This window comes from Triticum dicoccoides, chromosome 6A (genome assembly GCF_002162155.2).
Source record: "Triticum dicoccoides isolate Atlit2015 ecotype Zavitan chromosome 6A, WEW_v2.0, whole genome shotgun sequence".
NCBI lineage: Eukaryota > Viridiplantae > Streptophyta > Magnoliopsida > Poales > Poaceae > Triticum > Triticum dicoccoides.
This window is the reverse complement of record NC_041390.1, coordinates 36124459-36136715: the sequence shown is the minus strand read 5'-3', so window position 1 is coordinate 36136715 and position 12257 is coordinate 36124459. Positions and strand designations below refer to the sequence as shown.

Sequence of the window (12257 nt, the reverse complement as noted above, 5' to 3'; positions counted from 1 at the left end):
GGTGCCCCCTTCCACCATACTCCTCGATAATATTGTAGCGGTGCTTAGGCGAAGCCCTGCAACGGTAGAACATCAAGATCGTCACCACGCTGTCGTGCTGACGGAGCTCTTCCCCGACACTTTGCTGGATCGGAGTCCGGGGATCGCCATCGAGCTGAACGTGTGCTAAGACTCGGAGGTGCCATAGTTTCGGTGCTTGATCGGTCGGGCCATGAAGACGTACGACTACATCAACTGCGTTGTCATAATGCTTCCGCTGTTGGTCTACGAGGGTACGTAGATCACACTCTCCCCTCTAGTTGCTATGCATCACCATGATCTTGCGTGTGCGTAGGAAAATTTTGAAATTACTACGTTCCCCAACACACTCGACTTCACACCCGCATCAGCACAAACAACGGTGGGGAGGGCGACACGATGGCGGGCTGCCTCCACCGCCGCCCCTGCTCGTTGCCGGAAGGCGACGACCTGCACTCCGAGATCCTCCTCTGCCTCCCCCCGCAGCCCTCCTCCCTCCCGCACGCCTCCGCCGTCTGCAGCCGCCTCCTCTCCGACCCCGCCTTCCGCCGCCGCTTCCGCATCCACCACCGCCACAACGCTCTCCTCCTCGGCTCCTTCATCCAACACCGCAGAATCACCTTCCAGCCAGCTCCCGACGCCCCCGACCGCCTCCCCCTCAAGCAATTCCGCCTGAAGCTCAACGAGCACTGCATCGCCCTCGGATGGCGCCACGGCCTCGCGCTCTTCTTCCTCCTGATCCGGCTCCATGTGCTTGTGTGGGACCCCGTCGCCGGCCACCAGCTCCGCCTGGCCGTTCCCCCGGATTTCGAGTTCCACAGGGTGGAGGGTGATATCAGTGGGGCAGTGCTTCGCGCCGCCGGAGATGTCGACCACTTTCGGGTGGTCCTGGTAGGCAGCGACGGGGAGCAGCCTAGAACAACGCTCGCCTACGTTTACTCGTCGGAGACGGGCATATGGGGTGACTGCCTCTCGGCACCGATTCCATCCGAGGGTTTGTTCATTTTCAGGGGCCAGCCCGCTATGCTGGCAGGGGATCGCCTTCACTGGTCTGTTACCGTGGCAGGATCAAGAAGTATCCTGAGGTTTGATTTGGATACACAGAGCCTGGATCTTAGCTTGCTGCCAGGGGATTATTACACCCCATGTCGGTGTCAAAACCGGCGGATCTCAGGTAGGGGGTCCCGAACTGTGCGTCTAAGGCGGATGATAACAGGAGGCAGGGGACACGATGTTTACCCAGGTTCAGACCCTCTTGATGGAGGTAATACCCTACATCCTGCTTGATTGTTCTTGATGATATGAGTATTACAAGAGTTGATCTACCACAAGATCATAGAGGCTAAACCCTAGAGGCTAGCCTATAGCATGATTGTATGTTGTCCTACGGACTAAACCCTCCGGTTTATATAGACACCGGAGGGGGCTAGGGTTACACAAAGTTGGTTACAAGGGAGGAGATCTACATATCCGTATTGCCTAGCTTGCCTTCCCCGTCAAGGAGAGTCCCATCCGGACACGGGACGAAGTCTTCAATCTTGTATCTTCATAGTCCAACAGTCTGTCCAAAGGATATAGTCCGGTTGTTCGGAGACCCCCTAATCCAGGACTCCCTCAGTAGCCCCTGAACCAGGCTTCAATGACGATGAGTCCGGTGCGCAGTATTGTCTTTGGCATTGCAAGGCGGGTTCCTCCTCCGAATACTCCATAGAAGATTTTGAACACTAGAATAGTGTCCGGCTCTGCAAAACGAGTTCCACATACTACCGCAGAGAGAATAATATTCCCACAAATCTAATCTGCTGATGCGTTCTGATAGCACGATGTCATGTCATGGCTCGGTCATTATTTGAACCGTTTTTCTCGACCAGCACCGCACATAACATGGGGCGGTTTTCTCGACACATCTTGTCAAAGCAGAGATCGTGTACCCCTTATTACGGGATTCTCATCAATACGGACGTGGGTAACCCAACCGCGCCATCATTCACGGCGCCTGGGGAATAAGCGGTTTTACCAGGCAAGTGGGGAGACGCATCGCCTCTTTCGCCCTTATAAAGGGACAAGGATTTACCCCCTTTTACCCTCGCCTTCTACCTCCTCGCTAATCCATTCTCACGCACTCGAGCTCCAGCGCCCAAGCTCACGTCCTACTTCTCAAACCACTCCAAGCATGTCCGGAGCAGGAGGCAAGTGGATGGTCTCCTCCGTCACGGAGGAGAACATCGCAAAGTTGCGGGCAGCCGGATACCTGGCCGCGGATATCGCGCACCGGCTGCCAGACGCAGGGCAGATCGTCCCTACGCCCGGACCCCATGAGAGGGTAGTTTTTCTTATCCATTTCATCCGCGGACTGGGATTTCCCCTCCACCCATTTGTCCGCGGGCTCATGTTTTACTACGGGCTGGATTTTCATGATCTGGCCCCCAATTTCATCCTCAACATCTCGGCGTTTATCGCCGTGTGCAAGGCCTTCCTCCGCATCAGGCCCCACTTCGGCCTATGGCTGAAAACCTTCAATGTTAAACCGAAGGTGGTGGGTGGCCAGCAAGCAGAGTGCGGAGGCGCCATGGTGGGCAAGATGCCTAACGTCACCTGGCTCGAGGGCACCTATGTGGATACCATAATGAAGGAAATATGCCCTAGAGGCAATAATAAAGTTATTATTTATTTCCTTATATCATCATAAATGTTTATTATTCATACTAGAATCGTATTAACCGGAAACATAATACATCTGTGAATACATAGACAAATAGTATGTCACTAGTATGCCTCTACTTGACTAGCTCGTTGAATCAAAGATGGTTAAGTTTCCTAGCCATAGACATGAGTTGTCATTTGATTAACGGGATCACATCATTAGAGAATGATGTGATTGACTTGACCCATTCCGTTAGCATAGCACTTGATTGTTTAGTTTGTTGCTATTGCTTTCTTCATGACTTATACATGTTCCTATGACTATGAGATTATGCAACTCCCGTTTACCGGAAGAACACTTTATGTGCTACCAAACGTCACAACGTAACTGGGTGATTATAAAGGTGCTCTACAGGTGTCTCCGAAGGTACTTGTTGGGTTAGCGTATTTCGAGATTAGGATTTGTCACTCTGATTGTCGGAGAGGTATCTCTGGGCCCACTTGGTAATGCACATCACTATAGGCCTTGCAAGCATTGCAACTAATGAGTTAGTTGCGGGATGATGTGTTACGGAATGAGTAAAGAGACTTGCCAGTAACGAGATTGAACTAGGTATTGAGATACCGACGATCGAATCTCGGGCAAGTAACATACCGATGAAAAAGGGAACAACGTATGTTGTTATGCCGTTTGACCGATAAAGATCTTCGTAGAATATGTAGGAGCCAATATGAGCATTCAGGTTCCGCTATTGGTTATTGACCGGAGACATGTCTCGGTCATGTCTACATAATTCTCGAACCCGTAGGGTCCGCACGCTTAAAGTTTGATGACGGTTATATTATGAGGTTATGTGTTTTGATGTACCGAAGGAGTTCGGAGTCCTGGATGAGATCGGGGACATGACGAGGAGTCTCGAAATGGTCGAGGCGTAAAGATCGATATATTGGACGACTATATTCGGACATCGGAAAGGTTCCGATTGATTCGGGTATTTTCGGGAGTACGGGGGAGTTACGGGAATTCGTATTGGGCCTTAATGGGCCATACGGGAAAGGAGAGAAAGGCCTCAAAAGGTGGCCGCACCCCTCCCCATGGGCTGGTCCGAATTGGACTAGGGAGGGGGGGGGTGCCCCCTTCCTTCCTTCTCCTTTTCCCTTCCCTTTCCTTCCCTCCTACTCCTACTACTTGGAAGGGCTCCTAGTTCTACTAGGAAAGGGGGAATCCTACTCCCGGTGGGAGTAGGACTCCCCTAGGGCGCGCCATAGAGAGGGCCAGCCCTCCCCCTCCTCCACCCCTTTATATACGGGGGCAGGGGCACCCCAAAGGGACAACAATTGATCTCTTGATCTCTTAGCCGTGTGCGGTGCCCCCCTCCACCATAATTCACCTCGATCATATCGTAGCGGTGCTTAGGCGAAGCCCTGTGTCGGTAGAACATCATCATCGTCACCACGCCGTCGTGTTGACGAAACTCTCCCTCAACACTCGGCTGGATCGGAGTTCGAGGGACGTCATCGAGTTGAACGTGTGCAGAACTCGGAGGTGCCGTGCGTTCGGTACTTGATCGGTTGGATCGTGAAGACGTATGACTACATCAACCGCGTTGTGCTAACGCTTTCGCTTTTGGTCTACGAGGGTATGTGGACAACACTCTCCCCTCTCATTGCTATACATCACCATGATCTTGCATGTGCGTAGGAAAATTTTGAAATTACTACGTTCCCCAACAGTGGCATCCGAGCCAGGTTTTATGCGTTGATGTAATATGCACGAGTAGAACACAAGTGAGTTGTGGGCGATATAAGTCATACTGCTTACCAACATGTCACACTTTGGTTCGGCGGTATTGTTGGATGAAGCGGCCCGGACCGACATTACGCGTACGCTTACGCGAGACTGGTTCTACCGACGTGCTTTGCACACAGGTGGCTGGCGGGTGTCAGTTTCTCCAACTTTAGTTGAACCGAGTGTGGCTACGCCCGGTCCTTGCGAAGGTTAAAACAACACCAACTTGACAAACTATCATTGTGGTTTTGATGCGTAGGTAAGAACGGTTCTTGCTCAGCCCGTAGCAGCCACGTAAAACTTGCAACAACAAAGTAGAGGACGTCTAACTTGTTTTTGCAGGACATGTTGTGATGTGATATGGTCAAGACATGATGAGATATAAGTTGTTGTATGAGATGATCATGTTTTGTTGAAGTTATCGGCAACAGGCAAAAGCCGTATGGTTATCTCTCTATTGCATAAGATGCAAGCGCCAAATAATTGCTTTGCTTTATCGCTATGCGATTGCAATAGTTGCAAGAGCAATTGTTGGCGAGACAACCATGTGACGACACATTGATATAGATCAAGATGATGGAGATCATGGTGTCAAGCCGGTGACGATGGAGATCATGACGATGCTTTGGAGATGGAGATCAAAGGCACAAGATGATGAGGGCCATATCATGTCATATATTATGATTGCATGTGATGTTTATCTTTTATACATCTTATTTTGCTTAGTTCGGCGGTAGCTTTATAAGATAATCTCTCACTAAATTATCAAGGTATAAGTGTTCTCCCTGAGTATGCACCGTTGCGAAAGTTCTTCGTGCTGAGACACCACGTGATGATCGGGTGTGATAGGCTCTACGTTCAAATACAGCGGGTGCAAAACACTTGCACACGTGGAATACTTAGGTTAAACTTGATGAGCCTAGCATATAACAGATATGGCCTCGGAACACGTAGATCAAAAGGTCGAGCGTGAATCATATAGTAGATACGATCAACATAGTGATGTTTACCATTGAAACTACTCCATCTCACGTGATGATCGGACATGGTTTAGTTGATATGGATCACGTGATCAATTAGAAGATTAGAGAGATGTCTGTCTAAGTGGGAGTTCTTAAGTAATATGATTAATTGAACTTCAATTTATCATGAACTTAGTCCTGGTAGTATTAGCATATCTATGTTGTAGATCAAAAGCTCGCGTTTAGCTCCCCTGTTTTATTTTTGATATGTTCCTAGAGAAAACTAAGTTGAAATACGTTAGTAGCAAGGATGCGGATTGGATCCGTGATCTGAGGTTTATCCTCATTGCTGCACAGAAGAATTATGTCCTTAATGCACCGCTAGGTGACAGACCTATTGCAGGAGCAGATGCAGACGTCATGAACATTTGGCTAACTCAATATGATGACTAATTGATAGTTTAGTGCACCATGCTTAACAGCTTAGAATCGGGACTTCAAAGACGTTTTGAATGTCATGGATCATATGGATGTTCCAGGAGTTGAAGTTAATATTTCAAGCAAATACCCAAGTTGAGAGATATGAAGTCTCCAACAAGTTCTATAGCTAAAATATGGAGGAGAATAGCTCAAGCAGTGGGCATGTGTTCAGGTTGTCTGGGTACTACAATTGCTTGAATCAAGTGGGAGTTAATCTTCCAGATAAAATAGTGATTGACAAAATTCTCTAGTCACCATCACCAAGTTAGTAGAACTTCATGATGAACTATAGTATGCAAGGGATGATGAAAACGATTCTCGAGCTTTTCATGATGATGAAATCGATGAAGGTAGAAATCAAGAAAGAGCATCAAGTGTTGATGATTAATAAGACCACTAGTTTCAAGAAAAGGGCAAAGGGAAAGAAAGGAAACTTCAAGAAGAACGGCAAGCAAGTTGCTGCTCAAGTGAAGAAGCCCAATTTTGGTCCTAATCCTGAGACTAAGTGCTTCTACTGCAAAGGGACTGGTCACTGGAAGCAGAACTACCCCAAGTATTTGGCGGATAAGAAGGATGACAAAGTGAACAAAGGTATATTTGATATACAGATTATTGATGTGTATTTTACTAGTGTTCGTAGCAACCCCTCGGTATTTGATACTGGTTCAGTTGCTAAGAGTGGTAACGCAAAACGGGAGTTGCAGAATGAACATAGACTAGTTAAGGGTGAAGTGACGATGTGTGTTGGAAGTGGTTCCAAGATTGATATGATCATCATCGCACACTCCCTATACTTTCGGCATTAGTGTTGAACCTAAATAAGTGTTATTTGGTGTTTGTGTTGAGCATGAATATGATTTGATCATGTTTATTGCAATACGGTTATTCATTTAAGTAAGAGAATAAATTGTTGTTCTGTTTACATGAATAAAACCTTCTATGGTCATACACCGAATGAAAATGGTTTGTTGGATCTCGATCGTGGTGATACACATTCTCATAATATTGAAGCCAAAAGATGCAAAGTTAATAATAATAGTGCAACTTATTTGTGGCACTGCCGTTTAGGTCATATTGGTGTAAAGCGCATGAAGAAAATCCATGCTGATGGGCTTTTGGAATCACTTGATTATGACTCAGTTGATGCTTGCGAACCATGCCTCATGGGCAAGATGACTAAGACTCCGTTCTCCGGAACAATGGAGCGAGCAACAGATTTGTTGGAAATCATACATACTGATGTATGTGGTCTGATGAATATTCAGGCTCGCGACAGGTATCATTATTTTCTAATCTTCACAGATGATTTGAGCAGATATGAGTATATCTACTTGATGAAACACAAGTCTGAAATATTTGAAAAGTTCAAAGAATTTCAGAGTGAAGTGGAGAATCATCGTAACAAGAGAATAAAGTTTCTACGATCTGACCGCAGAAACAAATATTTGAGTTACGAGTTTGATCTTCAATTAAAACAATGTGAAATAGTTTCACAAAATCGTGCCACCTGGAACACCACAGCATAATGGTGTGTCCGAACGTCATAAACGTACTATTATTGGATATAGTGCAATCTATGATGTTTCTTACCGATTAACCACTATAGTTTTGAGGTTATGCATTAGAGACAGCTACATTCACTTTAAATAGGGCACCATCTAAATCCGTTGAGACGACACCGTATGAACTATGGTTTGGCAAGAAACCTAAGCTGTCGTTTCTTAAAGTTTGAGGTTGCAATGCTTATGTGAAAAAGTTTCAACCTGATAAGCTCAAACCCAAATCGGAGAAGTGCATCTTCATAGGATACCCAAAAAGAAAATGTTGGGTACACCTTCTATCACAGATCCGAAGGCAAGATATTCATTGCTGAGAATGGATCCTTTCTAGAGGAGTTTCTCTCGAAAGAAGTGAGTGGGAGGAAAGTAGAACTTGATGAGGTAACTGTACCTGCTCCCTTATTGGAAAGTAGTTCATCACAGAAATCTGTTCCTGTGACTACTACACCCATTAGTGAGGAAGCTAATGATGATGATCATGTAACTTCAGATCAAGTTACTACCGAACCTCGTAGGTAAACCAGAGTGAGATCCGCACCAAAGTGGTACGGTAATCCTGTTCTGGAGGTCATGTTACTTGACCATGACGAGCCTACGAACTATGAGGAAGCGATGATGAGCCCAGATTCTGTGAAATGGCTTGAGGCCATGAAATCTGAGATGAGATCCATGTATGAGAACAAAGTATGGACTTTGATTGACTTGCCCAATGATCGGCGAGCCATTGAGATTAAATGGATCTTCAAGAGGAATACGGATGCTGATAGTAGTGTTACTATCTACAAAGCTAGAGTTATCGCAAAAACGTTTTCGACAAGTTCAAGGTGTTGACTACGATGAGAGTTTCTCACTCGTATCTATGCTTAAGTCTGTTTGAATCATGTTAGCAATTGCCGCATTTTATGAAATCTGGCAAATGGATAAACAAAACTGTATTCCTTAATGGATTTATTAAAGAAGAGTTGTATATGATGCAACCAGAAGGTTTTGTCAATCCTAAAGGTACTAACAAAATATGCAAGCTCCAGCAATCCATCTATGGACTGGTGCAAGCATCTCGGAGTTGGAATATACGCTTTGATAAGTTGATCAAAGCATATAGTTTTATACAGACTTGAGGTGAAGCCTGTATTTACAAGAAAGTGAGTGGGAGCACTACATCATTTCTGATAAGTATATGTGTATGACATATTGTTGATCGGAAATAATGTAGAATTATTCTGCAAAGCATAAAGGAGTGTTTGAAAGGAGTTTTTCAAAGAAAGACCTCGGTGAAGCTGCTTACATATTGAGCATCAAGATCTATAGAGATAGATCAAGACGCTTGATAAGTTTTTCAATGAGTGCATACCTTGACAAGATTTTGAAGTAGTTCAAAATGGAACAGTCAAAGAAAGAGTTCTTGCCTGTGTTAAAAGGTGTGAAACTGAGTAAGACTCAAAACCCGACCACGGGTGAAGATAGAGAGAGAATGAAAGTCATTCCCTATGCCTCAGTCGTAGGTTCTATAAAGTATGTCATGCTGTATACCAGACCTATTGTATACCCTGCCCTGTGTTTGGCAAGGGAGTACAATAGTGATCTAGGAGTAGATCACTAGACATTGGTCAAAATTATCCTTAGTGGAATAAGGATATGTTTCTCGATTATGGAGGTGACAAAAGGTTCGTCGTAACGGGTTACGTCGATGCAAGTTTTGACACTGATCCAGATGACTCAAAGTCCCAATCTGGATACATATTGAAAGTGGGAGCAATTAGCTAGAGTAGCTCCGTGCAGAGCATTGTTGACATAGAAATTTGCAAAATACATACGGATCTGAATGTGGCAGACCCGTTGACTAAACTTCCCTCACAAGAAAAACATGATCACACCTTAGTACTCTTTGGGTATTAATCACATAGCGATGTGAACTAGATTATTGACTCTAGTAAACCCTTTGGGTGTTGCTCACATGACGATGTGAACTATGGGTGTTAATCACATGGTGATGTGAACTATTGATGTTAAATCACATGGCGATGTAAACTAGATTATTGACTCTAGTGCAAGTGGGAGACTGAAGGAAATATGCCCTAGAGGCAATAATAAAGTTATTATTTATTTCCTTATATCATGATAAATGTTTATTATTCATGCTAGAATTGTATTAACCGGAAACACAATACATGTGTGTGAATACATAGACAAACAGAGTGTCACTATTATGCCTCTACTTGACTAGCTCGTTGAATCAAAGATGGTTAAGTTTCGTAGCCATAGACATGAGTTGTCATTTGATTAACGGGATCACATCATTAGAGAATGATGTGATTGACTTGACCCATTCCGTTAGCATAGCACTTGATCATTTAGTTTGTTGCTATTGCTTTCTTCATGACTTATACATGTTCCTATGACTATGAGATTATGCAACTCCCGTTTACCGGAGGAACACTTTGTGTGCTACCAAACGTCACAACGTAACTGGGTGATTATAAAGGTGCTCTACAGGTGTCTCCGAAGGTACTTGTTGGGTTGGCGTATTTCGAGATTAGGATTTGTCACTCCGATTGTCGGAGAGGTATCTCTGGGCCCACTCGGTAATGCACATCACTATAAGCCTTGCAACTAATGAGTTAGTTGCGGGATGATGTGTTACGAAACGAGTAAACAGACTTGCCGGTAATGAGATTGAACTAGGTATTGAGATACCGACGATCGAATCTCGGGCAAGTAACATACCGATGAAAAAGGGAACAACGTATGTTGTTATGCGGTTTGACCGATAAAGATCTTCGTAGAATATGTGGGAGCCAATATGAGCATCCAGGTTCCGCTATTGGTTATTTACCGGAGACGTGTCTCGGTCATGTCTACATAGTTCTCGAACCCGTAGGGTCCACACGCTTAAAGTTCGATGACAGTTATATTATGAGTTTATGTGTTTTGATGTACCGAAGGAGTTCGGAGTCCTGGATAAGATCGGGGACATAACGAGGAGTCTCGAAATGGTCGAGACGTAAAGATCGATATATTGGACGACTATATTCGGACATCGGAAAGGTTCCGATTGATTCGGGTATTTTCGGGAGTATCGGGGAGTTACGAGAATTCGTATTGGGCCTTAATGGGCCATACGGGAAAGGAGAGAAAGGCCTCAAAGGGTGGCCGCACCCCTCCCCATGGGCTGGTCCGAATTGGACTAGGGAGGGGGGCGCCCCCTTCCTTCCTTCTCCTTTTCCCTTCCCTTTCCTTCCCTCCTACTCCTACTACTTGGAAGGGCTCCTAGTTCTACTAGGAAAGGGGGAATCCTACTCCCGGTGGGAGTAGGACTCCCCTAGGGCGCACCATAGAGAGGGCCGGCCTTCCCCCTCCTCCACTCCTTTATATACGGGGGCAGGGGGCACCCCAAAGGGACAACAATTGATCTCTTGATCTCTTAGCCGTGTGCGGTGCCCTCCTCCACCATAATCCACCTCGATCATATTGTAGCGGTGCTTAGGCGAAGCCCTGCATCGGTAGAACATCATCATCGTCACCACGCCGTCGTGCTGACAAAACTCTCCCTCAACACTCGGCTGGATCGGAGTTCGAGGGACGTCATCGAGTTGAACGTGTGCAGAACTCGGAGGTGCCGTGCGTTCGGTACTTGATCGGTCGGATCGTGAAGACGTATGACTACATCAACCTGTTGTGCTAACGCTTCCGCTTTCGGTCTACGAGGGTACGTGGACAACACTCTCCCCTCTTGTTGCTATACATCACCATGATCTTGCATGTGTGTAGGAATTTTTTTTGAAATTACTACGTTCCCCAACACATAAAGGGGTGGCAATCGGGGTGGTTCTACATCACCGAGCCGCGCGACCCCAACTGGGTGGCGGCCCCCAAATTTTGATCCGGAATCCCCACGTGGCTCACCTCCTAGAAAGAGAAGGGCCTATCCTGGGGTTCTTTGGTAGAGTTGACCGGACTCCAGACCTGCATCCGGAACATGACGAGCAAGAAAATCAAGCTCGTCAACATGGTCCAGGTCATGCTCTTCCGCCGGATCCTCCCGTGTCAACGATGGGCATTCGATTTGTGGGAGTTCGACTCGGCCAAGCACCAGACGTTGCGAGAGCTCTATGACACGACACACGAGGACATCTGGAGGGTGCTGTTCAAGGGCGCCGAGGTACCTCCTTTCCTCACCGAGGACCGCGGACTCAGCGCAAAGCGTCGCGCCAATCCGATAAGTTTTTATATCTCTTAGGGTATTTATTTGCCCCGGTTTAGTCATATGCAGGATCTAAGCTTCTATGTCATAAACAAGCCTGGATAAAGACAGCGGAGCAGCTTGATTGCCCAGCCCCCCCTGCCCGAAGATCCTGCAGGCACTCTCCTAACGGAGATGCTGACTCCGGCACCTTACGAGGTGCCTGTTGGGGAACGTAGTAATTTCAAAAATTTCCTACGCACACGCAAGATCATGGTGACGCATAGCAACAAGAGGGGAGAGTGTAATCTACGTACCTTGGTAGACCGACAGCGGAAGCGTTATGATAACGCGGTTGATGTAGTCATACGTCTTCACGGCCCGATCGATCAAGCACCGAAACTACGGCACCTCCAAGTTCTAGCACACGTTCAGCTCGGTGACGATCCCCGGACTCCGATCCAGCAAAGTATCGGGGAAGAGTTCTGTCAGCACGACGGCGTGGTGACGATCTTGATGTTCTATTGTCGCAGGGCTTCGCCTAAGCACCGCTACAATATTATCGAGGATTATGGTGGAGGGGGGCACCACACACGGCTAAGAGAACGATCATGAAGATCAACTTG

At 46.4% G+C, this 12257-nt stretch overlaps 1 protein-coding gene across 1 annotated transcript in view; it reads left to right on the top strand.

Annotated features, from left to right (window-relative positions):
- The first annotated feature begins 417 nt into the window (after positions 1–417).
- Positions 418–12257, top strand: part of LOC119315581 — a 58076-nt gene continuing 46236 nt past the window's right edge. Inside the window, exons 1-2 of the mRNA XM_037590145.1 lie at positions 418–1165; positions 9218–9224. Coding sequence (XP_037446042.1) covers positions 418–1165; positions 9218–9224 — 755 coding nt within the window. The remainder of the gene's footprint in view (positions 1166–9217; positions 9225–12257) is intronic.